This window comes from Bos indicus, chromosome 2 (assembly GCF_029378745.1).
Source record: "Bos indicus isolate NIAB-ARS_2022 breed Sahiwal x Tharparkar chromosome 2, NIAB-ARS_B.indTharparkar_mat_pri_1.0, whole genome shotgun sequence".
NCBI lineage: Eukaryota > Metazoa > Chordata > Mammalia > Artiodactyla > Bovidae > Bos > Bos indicus.
The window spans coordinates 126,659,531-126,686,831 of NC_091761.1; the positions used below are offsets into that span (position 1 = coordinate 126,659,531).

Genomic DNA, 27,301 nt, shown 5'->3' on the forward strand with positions numbered 1-27,301 from the left:
CCTGACCTTCCGGCCTTCTCAGAAAGGGACCAGAAAGTGAGCAGTGATCACAACAGCGAGGCACAGAAAGGTTAGGAAGCCCGAGCCTGGGTCTAAACCCCAACGCTGCAGCTTCTTAGCTTGTGTGACAAGGCCTAAACCGACCCACCGGGCCTCAATTTCCCTGTCTGTAGAATGGGTATTAGAGCGTACTTCAGAGGGCTGTGCGGAGTACCTGAATTAACAGCTCTATCTCACACGCTAGTAAAGTAGTGCTCAAAATTCTCCAAGCCAGGCTTCAGCAATATGTGAACAGTGAACTTCCTGATGTTCAAGCTGGTTTTAGAAAAGGCAGAGGAACCAGAGATCAAATTGCCAACATCTGCTGGATCGTGGAAAAAGCAAGAGAGTTCCCGAAAAACATCTATTTCTGCTTGACTATGCCAAAGCCTTTAACTGTGTGGATCACAATCAACTGTGGAAAATTCTGAAAGAGATGGGAATACCAGACCACCTGATCTGCCTCTTGAGAAACCTGTATGCAGGTCAGGAAGCAACAGTTAGAACTGGACATGGAATAACAGACTGGTTCCAAATAGGAAAAGGAGTACGTCAAGGCTGTATATTGTCACCCTGTTTATTTAACTTATATGCAGAGTACATCATGAGAAACGCTGGACTGGAAGAAACACAAGCTGGAATCAAGATTGCTGGGAGAAATATCGATAACCTCAGATATGCAGATGACACCACCCTTATGGCAGAAAGTGAAGAGGAACTAAAAAGCCTCTTGATGAAAGTGAAAGAGGAGAGTGAAAAAGTTGGCTTAAAGCTCAACATTCAGAAAACGAAGATTATGGCATCTGGTCCCATCACTTCATGGGAAATAGTAGGGAAACAGTGGAAACAGTGTCAGACTTTATTTTTTTGGGCTCCAAAATCACTACAGATGGTGACTGCAGCCATGAAATTAAAAGACACTTGCTCCTTGGAAGGAAAGTTATGACCAACCTAGATAGCATATTCAAAAGCAGAGACATTACTTTGCCAACAAGGGTTCGTCTAGTCAAGGCTATGGCTTTTCCTGTGGTCATGTATGGATGTGAGAGTTGGACTGTGAAGAAGGCTGAGCGCCGAAAAATTGATGCTTTTGAAGTGTGGTGTTGGAGAAGACTCTTGAGAGTCCCCTGGACTGCAAGGAGATCCAACCAGTCCATTCTGAAGGAGATCAGCCCTGGGATTCCTTTGGAAGGAATGATGCTAAAGCTGAAACTCCAGTACTTTGGCCACCTCATGCGAAGAGTTGACTCACTGGAAAAGACTCTGATGCTGGGAGGGATTGGGGGCAGGAGGAGAAGGGGATGACAGAGGATGAGATGGCTGGATGGCATCACTAACTCGATGGGCGTGAGTCTGGGTGAACTCCGGGAGTTGGTGATGGACAGGGAGGCCTGGCGTGCTGTGATTCATGGGGTCCCGAAGAGTCGGACACGACTGAGCGACTGAACTGAACTGACTGAAAACCTTTAGAACTACTTTCCAGCCCCCTCTGTTTTGCACTATGGACCCTTTTGACGGTATGGTGGAAATCCTAGATGTTTTCTCAGAACATTGCTTTTAAAAGCATAAAGCAAAATGCTGAAGATTGCGAGGACAATTACTATCAAAATATATTAAAACCCACAAATTTATGATATAGTAATATGTATTTATCAGTACATATAGTAATATGTATTTAATATGTATCAATAACAGGACTGGCAAATTAACTTTTCCTCTTCTAGTGGTATCAGTGTATTGTTACTCAGCATGAATAACACTGAATTGTGGGGGTGGTCTCTGACTCACCTCCTCACACCTATTGGTCAGCAAACAACTACAGATAGGGCGTGTGAGAGGCTGAGAATCTGAGTCACTAATGCAAGAGCAGGTGGATTCACCATTTGGCCACTAACCCTCTACTGGCCACAGTCAATGGCAGCTCTGTTTTAGGAGTGTCTGAAACAGAGTGTGATTTAGCAGTGGGTTAATGACTGTCAGCATTTTGAAATCTTTAATGAGCATAAGTAACATTTTGAGATACTTGTGATAACTACAATTTGATATCAATGTATCTTCAACTGGTGACAAAAACACAGATACTATTAATACTTCATAAAGAAGGAGATGGTAAATTTTGGTTAGAGGTCAGTGGAAATAAATATATAATTTTTTCCCCATCCAAGTTGATGGGATGGGAAGCCCAAGTTAAGAGCTTTCCTTTTAGAACAACGTCTTACACATACTAAGTGTCTGCAGTTATCATCATTATTATCATCCCAGGCTAGGGAACGCCCAGGACTTTGGAGTCAGCCAGAATCAGTTCCACATGAGTTTAGAATTAACATACACATGGCTATGTATACAACAGATAACTAACAAGGACCTATTATATAGCACAGAAAACTAAACTTAGTATTTTATAATAACTTGTAAGGAAAAAAGAGTCTGAATATATATATTCTTATATTCTGTATTTATCAAAATCGCTTTTCTGTACACTTGAAATCAACACATTGTAAATCAACTATGCGTCAATTAAAAAAAATCAGTTCTACTTGCTATGTGACTGAGTCCACCTCTTACATTTCTCTGAACCTGTTTCTTTGTCTCTAGAAGAGCAGAGAGGGAATTAGACCTTAGCTCTGAGGATGTCTTTTAGTATTTGAAATCTGGAATATGAGGTAGATCTGAGTTGTTATTGCTTTACTTCTGTGGGGAGGGGCCTGGGAGGGCTGCCCCGTCCGTGTCACCTAACTTGGACTCTCTACCAGTACCTCCAAAGCCTGTCAGGAACTGAATCGTCAGAGATTCAAAGTCTGAATTTGGTCCACGGATGTCCATGTGGTATGTGTGTGTGTTAATTATCATTTAACAATTTCACATACAAATTGAGTCCTCTGGAACTTGGCCAGCTCTGTTGACCTCATTCTACCTTCGCACGTGGCATCAAACATGAGTGCAGATTGTCAGCTGCTTCCTTCAAGGGGATGCCAGCTCGCCAGGTCCCCAGAGGCCTTGCTCCCTCATTTGTGAACCAGCAGGCTCAAATTTGCAGCTCGGCCCTCACGTTTCTGGCTTTGTCCTTGGTCGCATGTCCTCCTGCCCTGCACTCTGTGTATCCCTCTAACACTCCTCTGTGCTGTCTCCTCCTTTAATGCTTTTCCTTCTTCCCACACTAGCTTCCCTGTGATGCTCCAATAAACAGACGTATCTCCATCATCCTGATTTCATCAAACACTACCCTGAGCTGGCACATGAGCTAGGGGTGAGACGCCAGCCAGCCTGACCTCCCTGAACTCACAATCCTGTAGGGGAGAAACCAACAAGACACCACTTGTACTCAGATCCTCCCCGAAAAGGACTGGGGGCCTAACAGCTACGCTGGTGCCTTTACTGCCCCCCAACCCCCACCCCCACCTGAAGGACCTGGCAGGGCTGAGAAGTAGAGGCATGGTAAATGGCAGCTTCTATTTTCTTCAATTTTTTAATCAGGATTTAAAAAATAAATTTATTTATTGGTTGAACTGGGTATTCACTGCACACACTTTGTCTAGTTGCTGAGAGTGGGGTCTAACATAGAGTTGCAGTGCGCAGGCTTCTCACTGCACTGGCTTCTCTTGTGGAGCACAGGTTCTAGGCATGGGCTCAGTAGTTGCGGCACAAAGGCTTAGTTACTCCACGGCAGGTGGGATCTTCCTGGACCAGGGATCGAACCTGTGTCTCCTGCATTGTCAGGAGGATTCCTATCCATGGTATCACCAGGAAAGTCCCGCAGCTTCTATTTTGAGGGTAGTTTTATGAGTTTATAAAAGGTCTTTGAACTTATTTGCTGCAAAAATGTCAAAGGTAATAGTAGCTCATTGAGTGGAAGGAAAGTGAAAGTGTTAGTTGCTCAGTCCTGCCTGACTCTTCGATGCCATGGACTATAGTCCGCCAGGCTCCTCTATCTGTGGCAAGAATACTGGCAAGTCTCCAGGCAAGAATACTGGAGTGGGTTGTCATTTCCTTCTCCAGGGGAATCTTCCCAACCCAGGAATCGAACATGGGTCTCCTGCATTGTAGGCAGATTCTTTACTGGCTGAGCCACCAGAAAAGCCCAAATGGAAGGTGGATGTGTCCTTTCCCCAGCAGGATCCCATCCCGTTGCCCAGAATGGGCCACTGTTAAGTTTTCTGGGTGTTCTTCCCTTCTCTACATACTATATGCAGACACTCTACATGCTATTTAGCAAACACACTTTTCTGCATTTTTATGAGATAATCAATTCCAAATGAAATCATACACGTAAAGTGCTTAGAATAATGCCCAGCACAGTCAGTTATTTTTTTGGGCCACACTTGTAGGTCTTGCAGGATCTCAGTTCTCAGATCAGGTATGAACCTGAGACACGACAGTGAAAGCCTAGAATCCTAACCACTAGGCCACCAGGAAATTCCCAATCAGCTACAATTTTTCTTAACACACCTCAAACAGCTTTTTCAATCAGTAGATGCAGATCTTTTATTCTTGTCTCCAAGCTGAGGAGGGAAGTTCCTGTAGGAACTCCATCTTGGGGAAAGGGGTGAAATGTGCCTTCCCCCAAGGTAGGTATGGTTGATCTAAGAGAAATCAAGTGAAAAAGGCCTGCCCCTATTTGGAAGGGGTGCTAAAGGTACCCAACCCCTCCTCTGCTGAGAGCTGACAGGTGACATCCAGTTACCTGAGGCAGGGACAGGGCCAAAACCAGGGCCGGGCAGGCCCTCCCGCACCTGGTCCAGGCCTGAGACTTGTCCACGCTGCTAGGCAAGGCCTCTCCTGCCTCCCAGGGCTGCACTCCCCAGTGGGCGGGGGAGGAGCTGCTCAGGCCTGATGCTGATCTCTCCTGACAGCTGCTCCTAAGGCCGGCAGGGCGGGCAGTGGGGGAAGGGACAGATTTAAAGGTCTGGCTGTCCCGCCCCTGCCAGACCCGGGAAGGCAGACGCTGGTGAGCATCCTCTGAGGGCAAGGCTCTCTCACGTATGAGAAGCAGGGACCTCTGTGCCCTGATTTCCGCCTCTTGGTATCATGAACGAACGCCACTGGTCCTCATTCCGGCTTTCACCCCACAGGACATCTGGGAGACGAGCGGCACCCACCATGCGATTTCGATGCCTGACCCCTGGCTACTTCCGAGTGCTACAGGTAAGTACCCCAACGGATGGCTTCCAGCACCGACCCTATCCGCCCCTTACCATGGCCGGGATGATACCCAGTCACCAGGCTGTCACGTTCCCGGCCGCCTGAGCAACCAGGGCCCAGATGGGCAGTGAAGCGAGAGGGATTGGGGTGGAATCTCCCTGGGGCAGCAATGGCATCCATATCTCCTTTCCCCAGCTGTAGCTTCTCAGCCCCTTTCCACCCCACCCGTCTTCCCAGTAGTCTTGACTGACCCCTCAGGTGGACCCTCTGTGCATCTCCAGATGCAGATAGCCGGGGAGCTGAAGGCAGAGCCCCGGAGTCCGCTGGCGGGGATTGTGGCTGCAGTGCTGGCTGTCCTCGGGCTGGGCGGCTCCTGCTATGCTGTCTGGAAGATGGTGGGGCAGCGGCGGCGGCCACAGGCTCCATGACGAAGCAGGCAGCCTCTCACCTCGGCCCCTGGATTCACAGGGGCTACAATCTCAGGAGCCTACTTCTTTCTTTTCCTGGAGGTCACTCCCTGTCCTCATTGTAAGCAAGAGTATAAACCTGATCCTACCCATCACCCCACACACACCTGGGCTCCAAAGGGGGCTTCAGCACAGATGCCAGGACCCCTGAGGGATGGCAAGGATGCAGGCTCTAAGGCTGAATCAAGCAGGGAGTAAATTCCTGGGTCCTGTACACAGGAGTAGTAGAGAAATCTTTACAGGGCTTGAATTTGGAGGAGTGGCCTGGAGGTTAGTGAGTCAGAAGCAAGCCCTATTTATCCATTTCTTTTATTGGAAAGGAGGGTATCTGGAAGAGGCCATCCACTCCCCAAACCAAAAGAGATAAGCACAGTCTCTCCCAGCTTGGCCCCTGTACCACTGTCCATGGGCAGCTCCTCTGCCTTGCATCCTCAGGCCATGTCATGTAGACGTGTCCATCTCAGGGACCTCAGTGGATACTTCTGTGGGGACTGCCAGCCGCTGGGGAGGAATATAGGAACCCATGCCCGCTGCCCTCTCCGCTTCTTCCTGACTGTAGGGCTCCACACTCAGCTGCTTCAGCCTGGGAAAAAAGAATAGGAATTGAAAGCTGACCAGATGCAAGCTCTGTCTGCCCGGCAACCCATCCATCAATCCTCTCCTTGCTCCTTCATACCTCTTCTTGTGATCTTTGGATCGGAAGTGGGTCTTCAGGTTGGCAGAATCGATGAAGTACCTCCTGTAGGGATGAGGTGGGTAGGGAGGAGAGTCAGAAGGTGATGCCTCTCAGGCAGGCCTACTTCCCTGACCCTAGCTCATTCGCTGACGCTAGGCTCCGGGCTTGAAGGCATGGGAGGCCGGCAGACCCACATGGGTCCCAAGAGAGGGAAACCCTGCACACCCCGGGCCCGGACCTCACACCTCCGGCCCGTACCGCGGACCCTTCTCCTCCTCAGGCCTGGGCCTGGCCAGAACTCACGCGCAGGCCAGACAGCGATGCAGGCCTCCCCCTGGCAGGTCGGGATCGGGTTCAGCGCCTGGGTCTGGCCGGGGCCGTGTGGCGACCTGGGGCCGCAACTCGCGGTGAATCTCATCCAGGTCCGGCCGCCGCCGCTTCGCCTTCATCTGACGGGCCAAAGAGTGCGCTCGGTGCGCGCCCGTTCGGCGGGAACGACCCATGATGGGTGACAGCAAGATCAGAGGTCCCAGAACCGAGGTGGGAGGACACGCGGGGGCGCTTCCGGACGGCTCGATGACGTCATATGACGCTCCGGGACGGGTCGGGCTCCACCGGACCGCCTCTGATGACGTCACTCGCGCGGCTCGCGCTTCGAGCGCCCCCAGGCGGTCGTCGACGTCAGTGACTGAGCTCGGGATCCGGCCTCACCAAGCGTCCTCTTCGGTCACTGGAGGGGGCTCCGTGGTGTGAGCCCTGCGGGCATTTCGGCCAGTCCCCTGGCCAAACCCATCCAGCCTGGCCCAACCGATTTCAGCGCCGTCCTCTGGCCTTGTCACACCTTCCTGGTTCCCCCATCTTAGATTCCGCGGTTGAGGGGAGAGGGGGAATAATGTTGCATCTCTGGGAGGCACTGAAAAATGTCTGTGATGTGAATAAATGAATAAGTAAGAGTGAAGACGTTTGGGATCCCAGCTCCCACAGGGCGCCGAGATATCTCTGGTCCTTGAGAAAGCCCTCGCCATTTGAAACCCCTCCCCAGTTATTCCTCCCAGAGATCACAGTGCCCTGTCAGAGACTCAAGGGGGTCAGCTCCTCTCACAAGAAGAGGAGATTCTCACAGAAGTACCTCCCATCTTTGACCCCTTGCTCTGAGCCCTGGACTGTCAGGCGTGGGCTGGCATCAAAGAGAGAGATCAGCCTAGATGGTGTGTGCTCAGTCTGGGGAGAGGGCCAGAGAGCCTTTCCCCATGCATCAGAGCTGGGTGCCTTTTTCCTTCCAGGTTGACCACAGGAACTCAGCAATAATTCAGGGGCTCCAGTTCTTTGGAACCTGTTGCCAGGAAACAGGGAGACCAGCACGTGCATCCCTGGGGAGAGGAATCGGTTTCCAGCCCAAAGCAGTGAAATGTAAGCCCAGGGCACCCACTGGGAGCCTTGGGGCCTTCCCACTCCAGACCATACAGGCTGAGTGAAGGTATAGGGCAGGGCCCTGTTGAGGGTATGGCCCTGTTGAGGGCACAGCTGGTATGGCTACAGCCGCAGAGGCACCACTGTGGGTCCTAAGCCCAAAGACTTTGTAAATAGAATTCGTGAATGGAAAAGAATTTTTCTGGAGCCTTTCCAAATAATCAAATTCAAGAACTCCTAGGCCCAGGAAGGAGGCTTCTGTAAAGAAAGATGTCTTCATTATGTTTTCATTATTCTTGCAAATATGGGTCAAGATAAGGGGCTGAAGGGGCAGAAGCTGGGTCTCACCACAGACTCTTTTGGATCGGGTTCACCTGCTGGGCACTGTGCCATCTGGGGAGGCTGGTGCATCTTTAATGAGGTCACCTGATGCTTGGGACAGGCTCTCAGACTCACCAGGTTCCTGGAGCCAGACTCACTGGGTGCCCCCTGAACCACCAGCTTCCCGTGCCTGGGTGCCAGGCCTATTTCCCATGCAGCCATGAGCCAGGCCTTGTGGAAAACCTACAAGTCCAAAGTGCTACAGACCCTGAGTGGGGAATCTGAGGAGGGCCTGGCAGAGGAGGTGGGTACCATCCTGCTTGCTGGATGGGGCATGGGCAGAGGGGCAGCAGGAGTGAAAGGTACAGAGAAGAAGAAGGGACTGGTTCTGAGGAGGGAGGGGAGAGAAAGAGCCATTGACTTGTGTGGAAGCAACTGGCAATACAGGGATGACCAATGGCATGGTGCACTGGCAGAAAGTCAGGACATTCCAGCAAACCAAAGAAGAAGGGAAGACTTGGGGGGGGGGCACCTGAGGAGTGGTCAGCGTCTCCAAAGATCTCAAGGGCTGCCACATGGAAGGGATCCTTTTAGGACCCAAGGGCAGCACCCATGCAGATACACTCAGTTTGACACACGTTTCTAACGGGCAGAGCTGAGCAGAAGTGGGATGATTTGCTTTGAGAGGAAGGGAGCCCCTGGGACTGGTGGCAGGATAAGCAGCATTTGTTACACTGAGGGTCACTGTAGCAGCTCAGATCAGAGCCATTACTTGGACCATGTTTGTTCTGACATTAAAAAAAAGGTTTTTGAAAAGAGTCTTACCTCTGGAAAGTAAAAGTGAAAGTCGCTCAGTCCTGTCTGACTCTTTGTGACCCTATGGACTGTAGCCTGCCAGGCTCCTCTGTCCATGGAATTCTCCAGGCAAGAATACTGGAGTGGGTCGCTGTTCCCTTCTCCAGGGGATCCTCCCAACCCAGGGATTGAACCCAGGTCTCCTGCACTGCAGGTGGATTCTTTACCATCTGAGCCCCCAGGGATGGCAGTTACACAAATAGACACGGCAGAGGCAGGAATTAGTTCCAGGGTGTGTGTATGTCAGTGTGAATAAATGTATGTCTACACAGGTTGGCGTCCAGGGCTGACCCTGTGTAGAAGTGTCTGTGGGTCAGTATAGGGATTGGTTTCTGTGTGGAATCCCCAGGTAAGGTGTGTGTGTGTGCAGGTGTGAACAGGTTATAGGCATTTTCAGGTGTATACCTTTGAGGCAGAAGACTATGGAAGCATTCACAGGTATTGTGTTTGTATGGTATGCGTGTTTGGGTGTGTGTGTACATCTGTGTTTTAGTGTCTGTGAATGGGTGAAGTTTTATGTGCTGAGTGGGCTTCCATGCACCTGTCTGCAGTTGTGGAAGAGCACAGGTGTGAACTGTATGAGCATCCTTGGGTAAGTGTCTCACAGCACATGTATCTATATACAGGTGAAGAGCTGTAGCCATATGGAGGCACACTCATGTACAGGTGTGTGTCTCCATTGGCGTGCAAGCCTTTGTCCATGTGTGTGGCAGTGTGTATGAATGTGTCTGTGGGTGAGCAGGTATGTGAGCTCAAAGGTGTCTGCAAGGATCTACTCTACAGGTAATGTGTATGACAGGTAGTTTTGCATAGAGGTACAAACACCTGTGTGCAGTTTTGGAGGGTGTCAGGGGGCTAGGTGTGTCTTGTTCCATGGGGTTTCAAGTCCTGGTCTGTGTGCATCAGGCTGGCAGGAGGGAAGGGAGGTCGTATTCCTCTGGGGCCTCTCTCATACTGGGTGGGGGTCTTGTGTCCCAGAAGGAGAACCCAGTGTTAGTGGAGTCTGAGATGGCAGAACCCACTGAAGAGGCCTTCAACCCCATGTCACAGCTGGCCCGCCGGGTGAGTTCTGCTTTTTTCCGCCCCAATCCTGGGGAACTGGGCAGAAGCCTCTGTGGAGTCCTGGGAGGTGTGCTGGGGCCCTCCTTGACCCTCAGCCCCTCTCTCCCAGGTTCAGGGAGTCGGGGTGAAAGGTTGGCTGACGATGTCATCTTTGTTTAACAAAGAAGATGAGAATAAGCTGCTGTCACCGGAGCCCTGTGCTGACCAGTACGTGTGTGTTTCGGGGGAGGCCGTCTGAAACAGACCTGGGGACCCTCTTCTCCCATGTCCTTTCCTTCTGCTTTGTCTTTCTGACCATGGAGGACTGGGGAGGGCCAGCCCCTGGCTGTTCCTGTTTCTCTCTCTCTCAGCAGGAAAGAGGCCAATCTGGGAGATTAGATTAGATCTCAGGAGGAATTTACCAGCTGTTGGGATTGAGATGCTAGAAGGTATTACTGTGTCTCTCCCCATCCATGTGGGAGGGGTCACCTCCCTAGAATAAGGGAAACCAGGAGAGAAGTTTTAGGTGTTTGGAACAGAGAGTGGTTCAGATCAGTGGTTCTTAAGTATTGGTCTAAACGCTCATCCTCCCAGGGAACTTGAGACAGACACACATTCCCAGACCTTCCTTCAAAGATTCTGATTCAGTGGGTGTTGGCTGAGGCCGGGGATCTATATTTTCAGCGAGCTCTCTGAGGACTTGAGGGTAACAGTTTAGGAACCCCTGTCTTAGCGAGTCCTTGATGCTGGGGGCCACAGGGTCAGATCCAGGGTCTGATCTCCCCCCTAGCTCTGTTCTGGGACACACTCCACTTCTGCCCTTTCCTCCAGCCCAGTCACACTTCCCTTTTGACATCCCCCCTATTCCTTTCTTCCTTAGGGTTCCCCCGACCCGCCCATCTCTCTTGCCGCAGGGTTCCTTTTCTCTCTCCTGCCCATGGACTCAAGCTTCAACACCATTCCTGATTGCCCTTCTCGACATCTCCTTGTTACCTCCCGAGTCTCCCTCTCCCCTAAGCCTTTGATCTAGGCCCTTCTCCTTCCTCGGGGTCCCTGCACCCGTCCTCTCCCCAGCGTCCCCCATTTTTCTGGACCCTCTTTCCCTCCATCCGGGAAACCAGACCCCTGTTCCCGCCCCGCCCCTTTCCCCCGGGCTCTGCGGGTTTTCCCGAAGGACCGCCTCCAGAATCTGACCGCGTCCCTCCCCCACCCCGATCGGGTGCCACCACCACCTCCCATCCTTCCGCCCGCTCCTCTCTCAGGGCTCCTCCCCACCTTCCCGCAGCCTCCATCTCCCCTGCTCTGGCCTCCTCCCTCTCCCTGAGTACCAACTCTGACCCCGTGAGCCCGGCTCTCTCCCCACGGATCCTGATCCCGACCCTTTTTCCCAGCGAAAGTGAAAGTCGCTCAGTCGTGTCCGACCGACTGCGACCCCATGGACTATATAGTCCATGGAATTCCTCAGGCCAGAATACTGGAATGGGTAGCTGTTCCCTTCTCCAGGGGATCTTCCCAACCCAGGGATCGAACCCTGGTCTCCCGCATTGCGGGCGAATTCTTTACCAGCTGAGCCACGAGGGAAGCCCAGACCCCCTCACCTAATGCCCTGACCCCTATCCCAGTAGCCTCTGAGTCCTCCTCTCGCCTCCATGCCCTGACCTCCTCCCAGTCTCCCGGGTCTCTCCTCCCTCCCAGCCCTCGACCTCGCCCGGGCCCCACTGGCCCCACGATAGGTCCCCTGACCCCGCCTCCTGTCCTTTGGCCTCTCCGGGGCCTCCCGGCCAGCCCCTGACCCCGCCTCTCTCCCGCAGCCCGCTGGCTGCGCAGCCCGCCCCGCAGGCGGCGGCCGAGGCGCGCGGGCCGGGCTTCTGGGACGCGTTCGCCAGCAGGTGGCAGCAGCAGCAGGCGGCCGCCGCGTCCATGCTGCGCGGAGCGGAGCCCACCCCGGAGCCGGACCCCGAAGCCGGGGACGAGGCTGCCGAGCGCCCCGAGCCGCGCGAAGCTGATCCCGTGGCCGGTTTCAAGTGGGGCTTCCTCACTCACAAACTGGCCGAGATGAGGGTGAAAGCGGCACCCAAGGGCGACTAGCCGGCCGGCTGGCCGAACTGGGCGCCCGCTCCTCCCCTTCCGGATAAAAACCTGGCCTGACACCTCTGGTGACCGCGTGCTTTTATGTCCGGACGGAGAAGGCTGCTTTGGGGTGGGCAACCTCAGGCCCGGGTCCAACTGGAGTGGTCCTCGCCTTGTGCCCCCACAAACCTACAGGGAGAAAAACGACCAGGGACATCCCTGGTATCAGTACAGATTGTATTCGATTTGGGGTACCATCTTACCAGTATGGACAGGTCTTGCCGCCCTCTCCAGCCGCTTTTAATTCGACACTTTGCTTGTGGCCCTGTCCCTGTACTAGGGGAAGGTCAGAGACTAACAAGAGAACCCAGACTACCAGCGGGTCCCACGCAAGGTGATAGGTTGAGGCCCCAAAATCAGGCTGTACTTGGGAGCTCAGAGGAGATGAGACCCGCTGGGAAATTCAGGAGTTCCCGAGAGAGAGCTAGAGAACGCATATACGGAATCTTAGCTGAGTGGAAAGAAAGGGGAAGGTAACCTGCCTAAAAGGAAGAGGAAGTGAATAAAGACTTGGAGGTGTGAACGTGTGAGGAAAACAGGTGACCTTGTTTTAAGGGAAAGAAAGGCAGTGATGAGGTGAGGCTGTGGGCTGGCAAAATCCTGGTTTGAAAAGTCCTTTATTATCCTGATTCTGGATTCACCACATTTCAGTCCTTCCTACCGAGTAACCAAAATGGGCGGCAATGCTCCAGGAATGAGGGCCTTCAGGGACTAGTGAACCCCAGATTTCTGGGAGCAGACCCCTCCCTCAACCTCTATCCCCCAAAATAGTTTGGACCCCACCCCTGTGGTGGGGGGCGGTCAGTGGCAGAGATGATCATAATAGTGTTACTGTTAGTATTATGCTAATTCGGTAGTGGTCCTAGAGGCTTCGTTTACTTAGCACTTCCTCAACTTTGCCAAGCGCTTTGTGACCATTTCAATACTTTGATCAACCGAGGGGGTGTCGCTGCGGTTCCCAGAGGCGGAGTGCTGGCCCAGGGTCACACAGTCAGTCTGGAAGCCACACTCCAAAACCCTGGCGCATCTGCCCTGTAATCCAACCTTCCGAGTCCGTTAAAGAACGTTTTGGCTTTATTCAGCAGGTTCTCTGATCTCCCAACCCAGTCTTCACTCACCTCCCGGCCTCCACAGGGGCCGCGAGGCCGGCTACCTCCCCGTCCTCAGTCTGCGCTGGGAAGGGCCTTCGGAACCGTTTGGTCCCAAGCTCCGAAGGTTCAAGAGTGGACGCCGCGATCCAGAGGGAAGGGCTTGCCCCAAAGCACTCGACGTGTGAGGCAGGGAGCCCCTGCCCTTGCCCGGGTCCAGCCCCGCGCCCGCTCCTTGCCCTTCCCCGGACCGCCAACTCCAGGAGAGCCGACCCCTGAGCGGCGGCGGTCACACCTCGGACTCGCGCGGTGGCCCGCGGGCGCGCTGGCAGCCGTACAGCCACTGGATGACGCGCGCGTTGCGCTCCACCACCGACACCTGGGGGCGCCCGTCCCGCTCCGAGCCCGCCGCCGCTGAGCCGCCGCCCTCCGCACCGTCCCGGCGATCTGCGCCGCCCTCGCTGGACGTCCAGTCGCTGGCGTCTCCGGAGCCCGGCGGCGGCGACGTTCCGGGCTGGGGGCTGGCGTCGGCGCCCCAGCTCTGCGGAGAGAAGCGCTCGGCTCCCAGCACCTCCACGAGCGCGCGCTCCAGGCCGCAGTAGTTGAAGAAGCGCTCCTTCTCCGACAGGGGCAGCGAGCACGTGGGGCACAATGCCCGCTTTCCCGCCGCTTCCGGGGCATCTTGGGGCGCGGTCCATGCCCCGGGAGCCGCGGGTCGCTCCGATGAGCCTGCGCTGCTCGAGGCGACGTCTCGGGGGCTGCCCAGGAAGAGGCGCCGCACCAGCCCCTGGCCCTTGGCATTCTCTTTGTTCACCGAAGCCTTACAGTCCCGCTTCTGGCGGTAGAAGATGAGGGAATCAGGCCTTGGCAGTCGCCTGCCACTGCCCCGGCGGGCGGGCCTGGGCGTTCTGGGCGATGGAGGGGGCCCCAGCTCGTTGCAAGTGTGCGGGGTGAGCGGCCCGGGACCCCCACGCAGAGCCGGCTCCTGGCGTCGCGCGATCACCTGGTGCGTCTTGACATACTTGGCTTTGTCGGCCTCCAGCCTCTCCACTGCGCTGGGGGTCCGTCCCCGGGACGGGGTGGAGGGAGAGGCCAGGAGCATTTTAGCAGAACTGGGCAGGACAGTGCTCCATAAGCCACTGGAGGCAGGCAGATAGTGAAGGAACTGAGAGCAATTGGCTGGGGCTCCCTGGGACCTGCTGGGGAAAGAGGAGTGGTCAGGGGGAGAGGTAGGAGATGACTCTCCTGAAGGCATTCCTGGGAATAAGGTCAGCCAGCCACCCCTCCCCCATGCAAGTCAGCCAGGTGCCATGCCTAGGGGGCAGAGGCTCAGGTATCCCTTCCCTGATCCCTCAGAGACAATGGGCAGGGGCTTTCTGACCATCCAGAGACCTAGGCCCTTTTGAGCGTGCCCCATTCTGGCCACAGGGCCATGCCAAGTAGGCATCAGCAAGCCAGACCCTTGGAAAAGGAAATGGGGCTGTTCCCCGGCCTGGTTCCCGAAAGTAGCCTCAACCGGAAAAAATACCTCTTCCCAACCTAGCAACTTTGAGTCCAAGACAAGGAGGCTTCCCAGCCACCCGCTGGTTCCAGCAGGACCCACCCATCCCGCCCCCAAGCAGAGAGGTCAGGGACATAACCACAGGGTAGGAGCCTCCGGTAATTGCAGCCAACTGCCCTGCCCAGGCCCAGCAGGGCCATCAGGGAAAGAGAGGGACATGGTCACCACGTCACTTCAGCCAGCTATATGCCACTCAGTCTGTGCCCCTTCGAAGGGAATTCCAGAATGCCCAACTTGTAAACATCACTTTGTTTGCCCCCTGCACTTCCATTTCACAGAAGAGAAAACTGGTGCAAAGAGGAGGGGCTAGTTCAGGTCTCACTGAGAGTTTGGGCCCAGGACTGGAACACAGGTCTCTCGCTTCGTAGTTTGAATCTCTCACTTGCCTATCGGAACTTTCCTCTCTGTTTTGCTTCTGTTCTTGCTGCTTTAACACCAAGCGATTTCTGCGAGAGATGGGCCCTTTACCTCTCTAAAAAGTTCCTTCCACTAATTCTTCCCAGGAACTTGTACTCCCAGAAACCTGCCCTCTGGGTCCCTCACCCTGAGACCCCCATGACCCTTCTTCTCCACCTTCCTTTTCTGCTGGGGAAGGGGGCCCAGGGGGATTGTAAATCAAGAGCTGACAGTTCCTTTGGCAGTAATAGAATGGGCCACCCACACAGCCCAGCACACTCCACCCCACTTCTGTTTCCCTACTCCTCCCATCCTCCATTCAGCTGAGAGGGACACAGCAGTTCTAGGGGCTGAGGAGACCTTGGGCTGGAGGCAACAAAGAAACACAACTTGCCAGGGATGGGGGGAGGGGAGCCCTGGTGAGGGGTCTTGGAGTAGAAACTCTACCAATCCCACTCCCCCCAGGGCAGCCTGCATGAGTATAAACACATACACTTACATACACCCACTTAGTGTCCAGTAAGTCAGCCCATAGGTAGCTGGTGACTGGGAACCCAGGCAGCAAGGAGAGCCTGGCAGTGCCCTCCTTCCTGCCTCCCAAAGACTCAACTTGGCAACAGGTCTGATTCTAAGGTCCCAGGAGGGATCTGTGCTTGTCTGACCTCATGGGTACCCTCCTGCCCCCTCCTCTTCCCAGCCCTGAGCAGGAGACTATAAAAAGTTCCTAAACACAGGGACCAAAATAGTTTGCTGTCCACTGCCTCTTCCTGGCCTTCTGAGCTCCTTGGTGCTGGACCGCAGACATTCCCTCCCTAAAAGCCTGGCAGACATCCTTGAGCCCTCTGTCCCTCTGCCTACCTTCTCCCAGCGCTGGGGTCAGTGGACTGATGAACTTTGCCCAAGCTTTCGGCTCTGGACACAGATGCGGGCTGGGGGACAGTGCTCCCTGGCTTGGTGCCAGCCTCCGTGCCCTTGGGTGTCTGGGTGCCCTCCCACCCCAGCTCCAGGCTCAGGATGCACTCACCTCTGCATGGGGAGGCTGAATGCCAGGGTCCCCCGGCAGGTCCAGACTGAAGGCAGGAGGGACAGCAGGGACTGGAAGTAACTTTGGTGGCAGCCAAACCTCACTCTCCACAGGAAAAGCCAAGAGAGCCTCCACCCCCAAGATTAACTCTTGCCTTCCTGACCTGGAGCCTGGCCTCTGTTAACTCCTTCCTGGTCACCATCTCAGAGCAGGAGAGGACCCTTGGACCACGTCCAGCTCCTTTATTTAGCCAATGGTCACACAGGCCCTGGCAGGTTAAGTGGTTTACATAGAGGCACAGTAAGCTTGGGGCACAGCCAGCATCCCAAACAAGGTCTCTGGTTCCCAAGCTTCCTCCAGAGGCCTGGGGTGGGGACAAGTTATTCACGTGGGGTCAGCCCGCTCTGCTGGGCCTTGGCGGATGCTCTTCGTTCAGATGGGAAGGCAGGGCAGGGTTCTAGTACACCATGCTTTTTCCCTCTGGAGCAGGTTTAGACCTGCCCTGGCCTGCGTGTGTGAAAGGTGTCAAGCTTGCTCTCCCTAGGGGTGAGGCCAAGAATCTGCAGCCTAAAAGTGGGGAGAGGTGTGCTGCAGATATGCAGGGTGAGCCCCTCCCAACAAGTCTTGGCAGGAAGGTCACAAGGGAGCCTACTGGAGGGGCCTCTGTCCAATATCCTCTGATGGCAAATGGAATTGGCTGGGAAGAGGGTAATGAAGGGATGGGTCCAAGCCTGGGGAAAGGACCTCTTTCCTTCTTTGCCCCCATCGGGGACTTCTAGAGCTGGCCTAGTTTCTTATTTGACACCTCACTTCTCAAGGGGGAGTCCTGTCCCCACAATGCTGGTTCCAGGAGTGCACCTTCTCCTCTCTCCCCACTGGGCAAACTCTGCAGCACCCAGAGCCCCAAGACTAATGCCCCTGCCAAGGGGTCCCTGCACCCCTCCCGACTCTTCACAAATCTCTTTCCCTCCCTTCTAGCACTTTTTAATGTTTGCAAAGCATGTTCATACCTTTGTTCTCTGATCTCCTTTGTCCCCCACAAAGACCCTAAACAGCAGACCCAGCAGGGGTGACCACCGTACTTGATAGGCAAGGAAACAGGATTGGGGGTACCTAATTCCAACCCCAAATCCACTCTTTCCACTGCACCCTCAGCCTGGCAAGTAAGGTAATAAGTCTGAAAACTACAAGGCCCATCTCCTGGTAACGAATTTTATTACCTAGTTAAAGGGAGTATTTTTTTTTTTTTGTCCATCCATATTGTGTTGTTACAGCACTCTACAAAATGTTCTAATGTACATGATCAGAATTCATCCCCAGGACTACATTTCAGAAGTAGGTTTATTATGTTCTCCATTGGACTGCTGAAGAGAATGAGACTCAGGTGAAATGATTTATCAAGTTCACACAATGAGGAATACTAGTTAATATGTATTAAGAGACTGATATATGCTAAGCACTGTTCTAAGTACTTCACACAATGATTAACACATTTAATCCTCAAAACCACCCAATGAAGTAGGGACTTTCATTCTCCTGGTTTTATGGATGAAGGTTGGGGTGCCCAGTAGCCCTGAGATCTGGCCTTGAAGGGGTTAAGCATGAGGCCGGGCAGAGCCCAGCTGGGATGCTGTCAATGGCAGGAAACCTGGCCTGTGAAGGAGGGGGAGGATGGGGCTGTTGTGTCTGACTCTTACACAACCCCCATCCTTTTGGTCTTAAAGGAGCATCCTGGTTGGGAAGAAGGGCAGGCAAGGGGCCTCCTTCTCAGCCCTGGACAGACACCGGGTTACGGAAAGAGGGGCCTTCAGAGTCAATGCAGGTCGCTGCCCTGGAGTGGCCCCCGATCTGACGAGGGTGAGTGGAAGTGAGCCCACCTCCCCTCAGGAGTGGTCAAGAGTTGGGGAGACACAGTCCCAGCCCTGGGAGCCCCCAGTCTGAGAGGGGAGACACAGCCCTGCCCCCATGGGTCTGGACGGGGCTTGGTCAAAGAGCCTGCTCTCAGGAGCTCCCAGCCTGAGAGGAGACAGTAGTCTATCCCAGGAGGTCAGGATCCTGGAGAGCAGAGTCATGATGTCAAGGTCAGATAGGATTGGGTTTGTGAGTGAGAGAGCCCTTGAAAGAGTCAGCCCTCAAAGAGGTGGGGTGTGGACATCATGAGGTGGGGCTCCAGCTGCCTGCCCTGCGTGTGTCTTGGCCACACTTGACTTGAACCGGATCGCCTCTCTTTCTGGTCGTGGGTCCCGTGGGAGAGCCCTAAAGTGATTCCTTCTGGCCCCAGAGCCAGGGCCTTGGTTGAGGGGGAGGCCAAATCTGAGGGACGTTTCCTTCCTGACTCTGAGCTCCTTCCCGGATCACCCCGAGGATGAGGATAGATGGGAATGGGCCTGAGTCAGAACTGGCTCCTTCAGGGAGAGGGTGGTGGGAGGGTGGGGGCACAGCTCCAGCGAGTGTTGGGAATCAGGAGACCCTTCAGGTCCACCTTTAAGCCCCAGATCCACACTGTCCCAGGGCAGAAATGTGTGTCCGTGCCTTTGATTCTAAACCTGGCCCATCCCTCACTGGCTGTGTTGCCTGAAGTAAGAACTTAACCTCTCTGAGTTCCTTTCTGTGTAAATGGGAAAAAAACCCCAGCTTTCAGTGTGGCATGAAGAAGTGGTGCCTGAGAAAAGCACTGGGGCCTCAGGTGCTGGTAAATGGCAGGAGTCTTGACCTCTTGGGTCTTGTCCTCCAACACCTAACTGACACCTCTGGCCCAAATCTCTCTCTCTTTTTTTTTCCCCCTAATCCCTTAGCCTCACTCTCAGCCACTTTCAACAAGTCGTTTTGAACACTGCCCTCTGCTCAGGGGTCTGCAGATGGGTCAGACCTGGCTTTTGCTTTCCGGGAGCTCCGCCTGCTGCAGGGGGGTGGGGTGGGGTGTGAACAGAGGTGTGAAGGACTGATCACAGCTTCTGGGCAGAGCAGCCTGATGTAACAGAAGATGAACAAAGCAGGGGCCATGGGAGGGGGTGCAGCATTTGCTCTGCCCCTGGAGTGAGGTGGGAAGCTTTCAAAGAGGAAGGGTATCGATTTGGGGTCTGGAGGGGATTTCTGTTGGGGATGGGATGCGAGAGGTTGTGAGACGATGGTGACACGGATCAAAGGCAGGCTCAGTGAGAGAAGGGGGGGGCGGCCAAAGAAGAGGTGGGGGGCTCAGAGCAGGGCACGGGGTTCGATCAAACGTGGAGGGTTCAGGGAGAGAGGGCGGGGCTCAGGCTGGCGTCTGTGACACCCCAGCACCCCCAGAAGGGGCCCCCCTATCCCCCGCCCCCGCCCCGCCTCCGCCGGCAGCGGGCGAGCCCCACAGAGATTAGAGCCGCGGTCCCCTAATTCAGGGCTTTCCGTTTCGGAAAGAATCTCGGCCGCAACAATAGCCCGGCGCCTGCGCCCCCTCCCTCTGAGGGAGGTGTCCTTAAACGTTTTTCCCCCGGAGCACCTACAAGTCTCCAATGAACCACGGGAAGCAAATCGGATATCTGCTGTCAGGAACTGACAACCTAGAGTTGGAAGAACAAAAGCCAAACTGAGCGATTGCTCTGTTCTAAGCTCTCGGCTCCAGGTCTGACTCTCAGTGGTACCTCACCTACTCCTTAAAAAACCCTGCGTGAAGTCAGTGACGAAGCCGAGGCAGAGAGGGGGCCGAGCGGCTCACCTAGCGTCACGCGGCTTGCAGAGGGTCGAGTTGGGACTCCGGAGCCGGCTCTGACCGGCTGAGCCGCCCTGCCTGCCTCGACTCTACCCCTCGGGTTGGGCAAGTCGGCCCTCCCTGCTCGCCTGTCCGCTTACTTCGTTTATTTGTTGGTTGGACAGGACTTCATCTTCAGGACCCTGAGCCAGGACTGGAAGGAGGGAGGCCCCGACTGCATGCTGCTCCAGCCTTATTCACCTCCTACTCCTTGGTCATCATCCTTACCCCCATCTCCAGCATTCCACCTTCCACCACTGTTTTCACCTTTAGACTGAGCACCAGGAACAAAAAGCATCCAGTCTCCACTAAGGGAAATAGAGGAACATGTGGAAGGGAATCAGGGGCTTCTCCCAGAAAGCAATGACAGATCTATCCTCCTACTTCGACAATTACACCTTCATAAAGACACTCTGAAAAATGTTTTGTTGTGTTTTGCTTTTTTTATACAGAGAACCCCAGCAAAGTACCAAAGATGACTGTATCTAATTATCATTAAGGATGTACAGGTGGTTTGTTAAAGGGGCAGCAATATTAGATGAGTGAAAAAACAAAGATACAATAATTCATATATTATTATATCTTCATTCCATAAAACCTATTTTTCTTGCTTTGATTTCAGCAAAATGATCAATTGTGTTGCTCAATGATCAACACAATTAAATGATCAATTAAATAATAAAAATTTCATATAATTGTATTCTACTGATAGTAATGCCTAATTAGACAGTCTTTTTTTTTTTTTAATTTCAGTCTTTTTTTTTTTTGGTTTTTTAAAATTTCAATTTGGGGAAACTTTGATGTGCGGAGGTAGTAGCAATTAGAATTGAAAAAAAATTCTTTTTTTAAAAAATTAAATTCTTAAAACAGTACTTAAATTTACAGATGAGCTATAAATGTTACATAACATGTGCATTTAAATGGTGTGTATATAATAAATTACCATTAGCATAGAACATATTACAATCTATTGTAATGGCATTATATAAATCCCTGTCTCTCACATCACAATTGTTACCATCTCATACAGCAATGTCTAGATTCATAACAGTATAGAATTGGCACCAGGCTTCTTGCATGTAATGTCTTGCCTGCGTTTACAAATTTAAGTGCTGAATGTATTGTTTAACATTGCAGAATGTTCCTCAGCCATCATATGCTACTATTGCAGACACCATGCTACCCGCTGGAACACGAAGTGAAGCAAGAAAATGGATGCTGAGCCCTTGCTCGGAAACAATACCCCCTTACGCACGAATCTGTGCATTAATGTGCTCTCAGAGGAAGGATTTGACAAGCTAATTAATTTGTATTTTCTCTTACCTACAGGCTTTCGCCAGTCTTCCCCCACACTCCAAGCAGTGGCTGTCAGCAATTTCAGCAGCAGTGCAAACCTACCGGCACTGGGATGCAACCGTCTTTTGTTTGGAGGAGAGGCAGGAGATGTGGAGAAGAGCGTTTATTTCCCTGGGGCCAAGTGCAGTTAGGTCTGAGCAGATGTTGAGGGTTATGCCTTACTCTGTGCAGCACAGAGCACTGGGTCCCAAGTGGCAGATGCCCATGTGGTCCTTAATAAATGACTTTTGGGGTACTTTTGATATCAAGGACCCCCTAATGGGCAGGAGCATCTCTGACCACTTGTAACAGTGGCACTGAGCTGTGGTCATGGAGGTCCTGTATCACAGTGAACATACTTGATATTAACATTCTGAGCCACGCTAAGTCACTTCAGTTCTGTCCGACTCTTTGCAACGCTATGGACTGTGTAGCCCGCCAGTCTCCTCTGTCCATGGGATTCTCCAGGCAAGAATACAGGAGTGGGTACCCATGCCCTCCTCCAGGGGATCTTCCTGACCCCAGGGATCAAACCCACATCTCCTGTGGCTCCCTCATTGTAGGCAGATTCTTTACCGCTGAGCCACTGGGGAAGCCCTGATGTTAACATACACTTTTATTTATTTATTTTTATTTAAAAATGTGTATTAGTTTAGTTTTGGCTGTGCTGGGTCTCCGTTGCTGAGCAGGCTTTCTCTAGTTGCGGTGAGGGCTTACTCTCTGTTGCCGTGTGTGTTTTTCAGTGCAATGGCTTCTCCTGTTGCTGAGCACAGGCTTTACATGTGCGAGCTTCAGTAGTTGCAGCACATGGGCTCAGAAGTTGCGGCTCCCAGTTTCTAGCGCACAGGCTCAGTAATTGTGACACATGAACTTAGTCGCTCCACAAAATGTAGGATCCTCTTGATCCAGGGATCATACCTGTGTCCCCTACATTGGCAGGCAGATTCTTAACCACTGGACCACCAGGGAAGTCTAGGACCTACCCTTTTATATGTTAGGAGGGCAATTCCCAAAGAAGGTGGAGTTTGAAGGCTGGGCAGACATCCCAAGAGGTGGACATTATAAATACCACCTCTCACATCACCATAGCATTATATCCAACACCTTAATATCACCACTGGATTGTAACTGTTGCCTTCTCCATGGCCATTGTCAGGTTCCCCATCGTTCCTAGGCCTGGGAACATCTGTACTTTTTGCCTTTCAGCAGTTACTCATCTTTCTCCTGGCACTCTTGCCCTGATCTTGGCCACTTTTTCTCCCATTCTCAGTCCTTGTGCTTCTAGAGTGGGGTACCATGACTCAGAGGGGCCCTTGACCTAGGTCTGGGTCAAAAAATCTATCACATCCCTCTGGCTTACAGCACTTCATTTAATTTGATTATGGCTGAAGGACTTTTGCTTCAGTGGCCGAAACAAAGCTTCCCTCTCTTCTCTGCTATGCACAAACCTGGGCAGACAGATCCCTGAGAGGACAGTCTGCCCGAGGACAGAGTCAACAGAGCTCAGAGATAGTGAAAACCAACCTTGATGAGCGGAGCCTCCGTATCTTGTCATGTCTAAAGCAAACCTACATATGGGCTTTACACTGTGTAAGCCAGTACATTTATTTATTTATTTATTTTTGGTGGGGTTGATTTTTCAGTCACTTACAAATAAAATCAACCAGAAGGAAACCCATCATTCTCTCCCAAACTAGGTCCCTTCCTCACGGTGCCTGTAGCGTTGAAAATGTGCAGCCTTGGTTTGCCCACCATTCTGACCCATCTCCACCCTAACTTCTCAGGTGTGCTGACCAGATCCCTCCAGGTTTGTGGTAAAACTGGCCTAGAAGAGCAGCAGAAATTCCCATAAAGAGTCAGGAGGCCGGAGTTATGGTCTTGACTTGGACATGAACTCACTTTTGGTCCGGAGCAAGTCACTTCCTCTCTCTGGCCTTAGGTTCTGATGTGTTAAAAGGAGGAAAATAGATTAGACCATTGGTTCCCCAAAACTATTCCTAGGGTGGATTCTAGTTTGGTCCATGAAGTTTACCTGAAATTCTTGTGTGTGTGTGTGTGTGTGTGTTTTGACCATGTTGAGCAGCTTGGGGGATCTTAGTTCCCCAACCAGGGATTGAACCCTTGGCCCTTGGCAGTGAAGGCGCCTAGTTCTAACCACTGGACCACTAGGGAACTCCCTGGGGTGCTTGTTAACAAGACCAACACCAGGTCTCCACCCTTGGAGAATCTAACTGAGTAGAGCTGGGGTGGAGTCAGGGAAGAAAGACTGCAGCATTAGTTCAGGCTGACTTTGCTGCTCTGAGTGCCCTTGCTGGAGATTTTAGATTTAACATGTTATCTCTTGCAGCTGAAAGTAGCTCTCATAGTTGGCTTATTCAGTTGACTGAACCTAGTACTCAACGTGACCTGTATTCAGTGAGGCTGAGATATCAGCATATACCTGGTGAATGTGTCTGATGTCTAAAAAGATAGGAATGTTGGGACGTTCCTGGTGGTCCAGTGGCTAAGACTCCGTGCTCCCAACGCAGAGGGCCTGGATTCCCTCCCCAGTGGGAGAATTAGATCCCACATGACCCAACTGAAAAGGAGAGATCCTGTATGCTGAAATGAAGAGCCAAGATCTGGTGTGATACAACTCCAGCACAGTCAAGTAAACAAATAAAAAAATATATATATTAAAAAGATAGGGAAAAAAAAGAAAAAAAAAAGATAGGAAGGTTGGAGAAGATTTAGCACATGAAATTGCACATATTCCTTATTCCCACCAAGGACATTCCCAAGGGCACTCAGAGGGTAGTTTTTCACCGAGGTGTTGAGATAAGCATGAGAGACAGCAGCATCAGTAACCTTGAAAAGTGTTGGGGTGGATGTCCTCTGTGGTTTGGATATTGAAAGAGGTGCCCCTGAAATGGGCTCCCTGACTTCACTGGAGATGACAGGATCCTAGAGGAACACCGGAAAAGTGGCTGAACTGTTTCCTGTGGCAGGATGAAGTGATAATTAGAATCTTTTGGCTTGTAGCAATCTTTGATCAGAGTGTCTCTAGGAATGAAACAGATAAGCAACTTAATAAATATGATAGAGTTACATAACAGGAAAACAACAATGACAACAAAGCTATGTCTTATGGCCAGAAGCCTAACTTAAATTGTCACAATGGAGCATCTCAACCTGTCAGCTAATTTCCGCGTCTAAGCCAGTTCACAGACCTGAAGTCCTAGGAGGCCAGGTCCCTTCAGGGAGGACTTCATGGTACTGCCACAAATGTATGCTGGGAATCTTCCTCCAAGAAAGGGGGACGGGAAAAGCCAGACCTTTTAGGGATTACTGGACTTTGAATGGATGCTAATATCTGGTAACCCAAGAATCAACTCGTGCAAAACTAAACTACTGATCTATCTCCTGTTCCCCCATATCTTTCTCACTACTGCCTTTCTCAGTCGATCCCTCTCTATCCCTGTGTCCTTCCAATTAATTGCTCAGGCCAAAACCTTGGAGTAATTTTGGACATCTCTCTGTCTCTCTCTGACATTCCATGTTTCATTTATCAGCAGCATCTGCTGGCTCCATCTTCAGAAGACATGAGATTTAATCTTGTTTTTTTTTAAATTATATATTTGACTATGCTGGGTCTTAGTTGCGACATTGTGGGGTCTAGTTCCCTGACCAGGGATTGAACCTGGGCCACCTGCGTTGGGAGCGTGGAGTCCTAGCCACTGGACCCCCATGGAAACTCTCCAGATTTGATCACTTCTATCTTCCTCCACTCTGACTACCCTGGTCCATGCTATCACCATCTCTTAGTTGGATTATTGCAATAGTCTGTAAGTCTCCCTTTTTTTTCTTCTTTTTTAAAAGTTTTTTTTTTTTTTTTTTTAATGTGGACCATTTAAAAAATCTTTATTGAATACGCTGCCATCTTAAGTTCTGATTTTTTGGCTGAGAGGTATGTGGGATCTTAGCTTCCCAACTAGGGATCGAACCCACACCTCCTGCCTTGGAAGGCAAAGTCTTAACCACTAGACCACCAGGGAAGTCCCTAAGTCTCCCTTCTACTGCTAACTCACTTCAGTCATGTCCGACTCTGTGCGACCCCATAGATGGCAGCCCACCAGGCTCCCCCATCCCTGGGATTCTCCAGGCAAGAACACTGGAGTGGGTTGCCATTTCCTTCTCCAATGCATGAAAGTGAAAAGTGAAAGTGAAGTCGCTCAGTTGTGTCCGACTCTTAGCGACCCCATGGACTGCAGCCTACCAGGCTCCTCCATCCATGGGATTTTCCAGGCAAGAGTACTGGAGTGGGGTGCCATTGCCTTCTCCCCCTTCTTCTAACCTCATCCCTAATAGTTTGTTCTCAGCATAACAGCTTGATCAGTCCTTTAAAAACCTAAGTCAATCCTGTCACTTTATCTGCTCAAATCCCAGAAAAAAGTCTCCTCATTTCACTAGAGAGAAAGCCAGAGTCCTCACTGACTTGCAAGGCTTTCCATGGCCTGGCCCTGCTGGCTCTCTGACCCGATGTTCTACTCTTCTCCCTCTCGCTCAGTTTGCCCAAGGTACTTTTGGCCTCTGGCCTGTTCCTTGAACACACTGACTACATCCACCTCAGGGCCTTTGACCCTCTGCCTGGAATGCCCTTTCTCTAGGTCTCCACTTTGATGCCTCTTTCACTTCCTTTAGGACTTTATTGATATCTCACCCAGTGAGACCTCCCATGACCTTTACTAAGTTTACTAAGTCAGTCAGCCCCTTTCTGCAGCATTCCCAATCCTCTTTTGAAAATTAATTTTTGTTTGAGTATAGTTGATTTACAATGGTATGTTAGTTTCTGCTGTACAGCAAAGTGAATCTGCTATACACATATCCACTCTTTTTTAGATTCTTTTCCTACATAGGTCATGACAGAGTATTGAGTTCCCTGTGCTATACAGTAGGTGAGAAGTGAAGTCGCTCAGTCGTGTGCAACTCTTTGAGATCCCATGGACTGTAGCCACCAGGCTCCTCCATCCATGGAATATTTTCAGGCAAGAGTACTGGGGTGGGTTGCCATTTCCTTCTCCAGGGGATCTTCCGGACCCCGGAATCAAGCCCAGGTCTCCCGTATTGCAGGCAGATGCTTAACCCTCTGAGCCACCAGGGAAGCCCATACAGTAGGTCCTTGTTGGTTATTTGTTTTACATATAGTAGGGTGTACATATCAATCATTTTTACTCTGCTCTACTTTCCTTTGGGACTTCCCAGGCAGCTCAGTGGTAAAAAATCCACCTGCCAATGCAGGAGGCTTGGGTTTGATCCTTGAGTGGGGAAGATCCCCTGGAGGAGAAAATGACAATCCATTCCAGTATTCTTGCCTGGAAAATCTCATGGACAGAGGAGCCTGGTGAGCTACAGTCCATAGGGTTGCAAGAGTTGGACACAGCTTAAGAATGAACACAGCACAGCACTTTTTCATTGCTTCCTCTTGACTTTTTAAAAAACTTACCATATTCTAACATACTGAATAATTTACTTGTTTATGCTCATAAATATCCACCCCCCCCCCCCTGCCACACACACACACACACACACACACACACACACACACACTCGAATGTAAGTTCAGTGAAGGCAGGAGTCTCTGTTTGGTTCACTGATATATCCCAAACACCTGGAACAGTAGCAGTGCCCAGTGGGTGCTCAATACATTCATTTCATGAATGAATTTTGAAGAGCCCCTGGAGGGACTGTGAAGGGGACCAGAGAGTTTCTTGAGAGGATGGGCCTTGGGACCAGAGTGATATGAATTTTAGGCCCTAGAAGCCCTTCCAGAACCATGCAGTTTCCTTCTGGTCAGTGACACAAGAGGGGAAGTCCTCGGAAGGGCTTCCTCACTCTCAATGAGACACTGGAGGAAAAGGCACCTTTGCTTCTCTGGATGTGATTCTTAGAACTAGTCTGTCATCTTGGGAACGTGGGGACAGCAAATTTAAGGAAAAAGGTGTGTGGGTTGGTGGGGGAGGGGGAAGGGACATGTGGATAATCGGAGTCCTTTACTCACAATGTGCCCTTGGGGAAGGGCTCACTCCCCCCACCAGTTAGTCGCAGTTAGTTGA

The 27,301-nt window shown here is 51.8% G+C and overlaps 3 protein-coding genes and 1 long non-coding RNA gene across 5 annotated transcripts; 2 read left to right on the top strand and 2 right to left on the bottom strand.

Annotated features, from left to right (window-relative positions):
* Positions 1-5,938: 5,938 nt before the first annotated feature.
* On the bottom strand, positions 5,939-6,912 carry ZNF593 (zinc finger protein 593). Its single transcript, XM_019980790.2, has 3 exons — positions 6,625-6,912; positions 6,322-6,384; positions 5,939-6,228 (listed from the first exon to the last, which is right to left on the bottom strand). The coding sequence occupies exons 1-3, from the start codon at positions 6,822-6,824 to the stop codon at positions 6,087-6,089; spliced, it is 405 nt and encodes a 134-aa protein (XP_019836349.1). The 5' UTR covers positions 6,825-6,912; the 3' UTR covers positions 5,939-6,086.
* Positions 6,913-8,272: 1,360 nt separating this feature from the next.
* On the top strand, positions 8,273-12,036 carry C2H1orf232 (chromosome 2 C1orf232 homolog). The gene is made up of 4 exons (XM_070801001.1): positions 8,273-8,356; positions 9,886-9,969; positions 10,079-10,176; positions 11,760-12,036. The coding sequence occupies exons 1-4, from the start codon at positions 8,273-8,275 to the stop codon at positions 12,034-12,036; spliced, it is 543 nt and encodes a 180-aa protein (XP_070657102.1).
* Positions 12,037-12,676: 640 nt separating this feature from the next.
* Positions 12,677-16,338, bottom strand: FAM110D (family with sequence similarity 110 member D). Of its 2 annotated transcripts, none has more exons than XM_070776048.1 (2): positions 16,148-16,338; positions 12,677-14,365 (listed from the first exon to the last, which is right to left on the bottom strand). In XM_070776048.1, exons 1-2 carry the CDS (start codon positions 16,153-16,155, stop codon positions 13,456-13,458), a joined length of 918 nt encoding a protein of 305 aa, XP_070632149.1. In that variant the 5' UTR covers positions 16,156-16,338; the 3' UTR covers positions 12,677-13,455. The 2 variants fall into 2 exon arrangements, with proteins under 2 accessions (XP_070632149.1, XP_070632155.1); XM_070776054.1 differs by having other exon boundaries at positions 12,677-14,362; positions 16,148-16,333.
* A 3,142-nt stretch (positions 16,339-19,480) lies between these two features.
* LOC139186485 (uncharacterized) lies at positions 19,481-20,297 on the top strand. The gene is made up of 2 exons (XR_011570052.1): positions 19,481-19,748; positions 20,000-20,297. It is a non-coding gene; the product is annotated as an uncharacterized lncRNA (long non-coding RNA).
* The last annotated feature ends 7,004 nt before the right edge of the window (positions 20,298-27,301 follow it).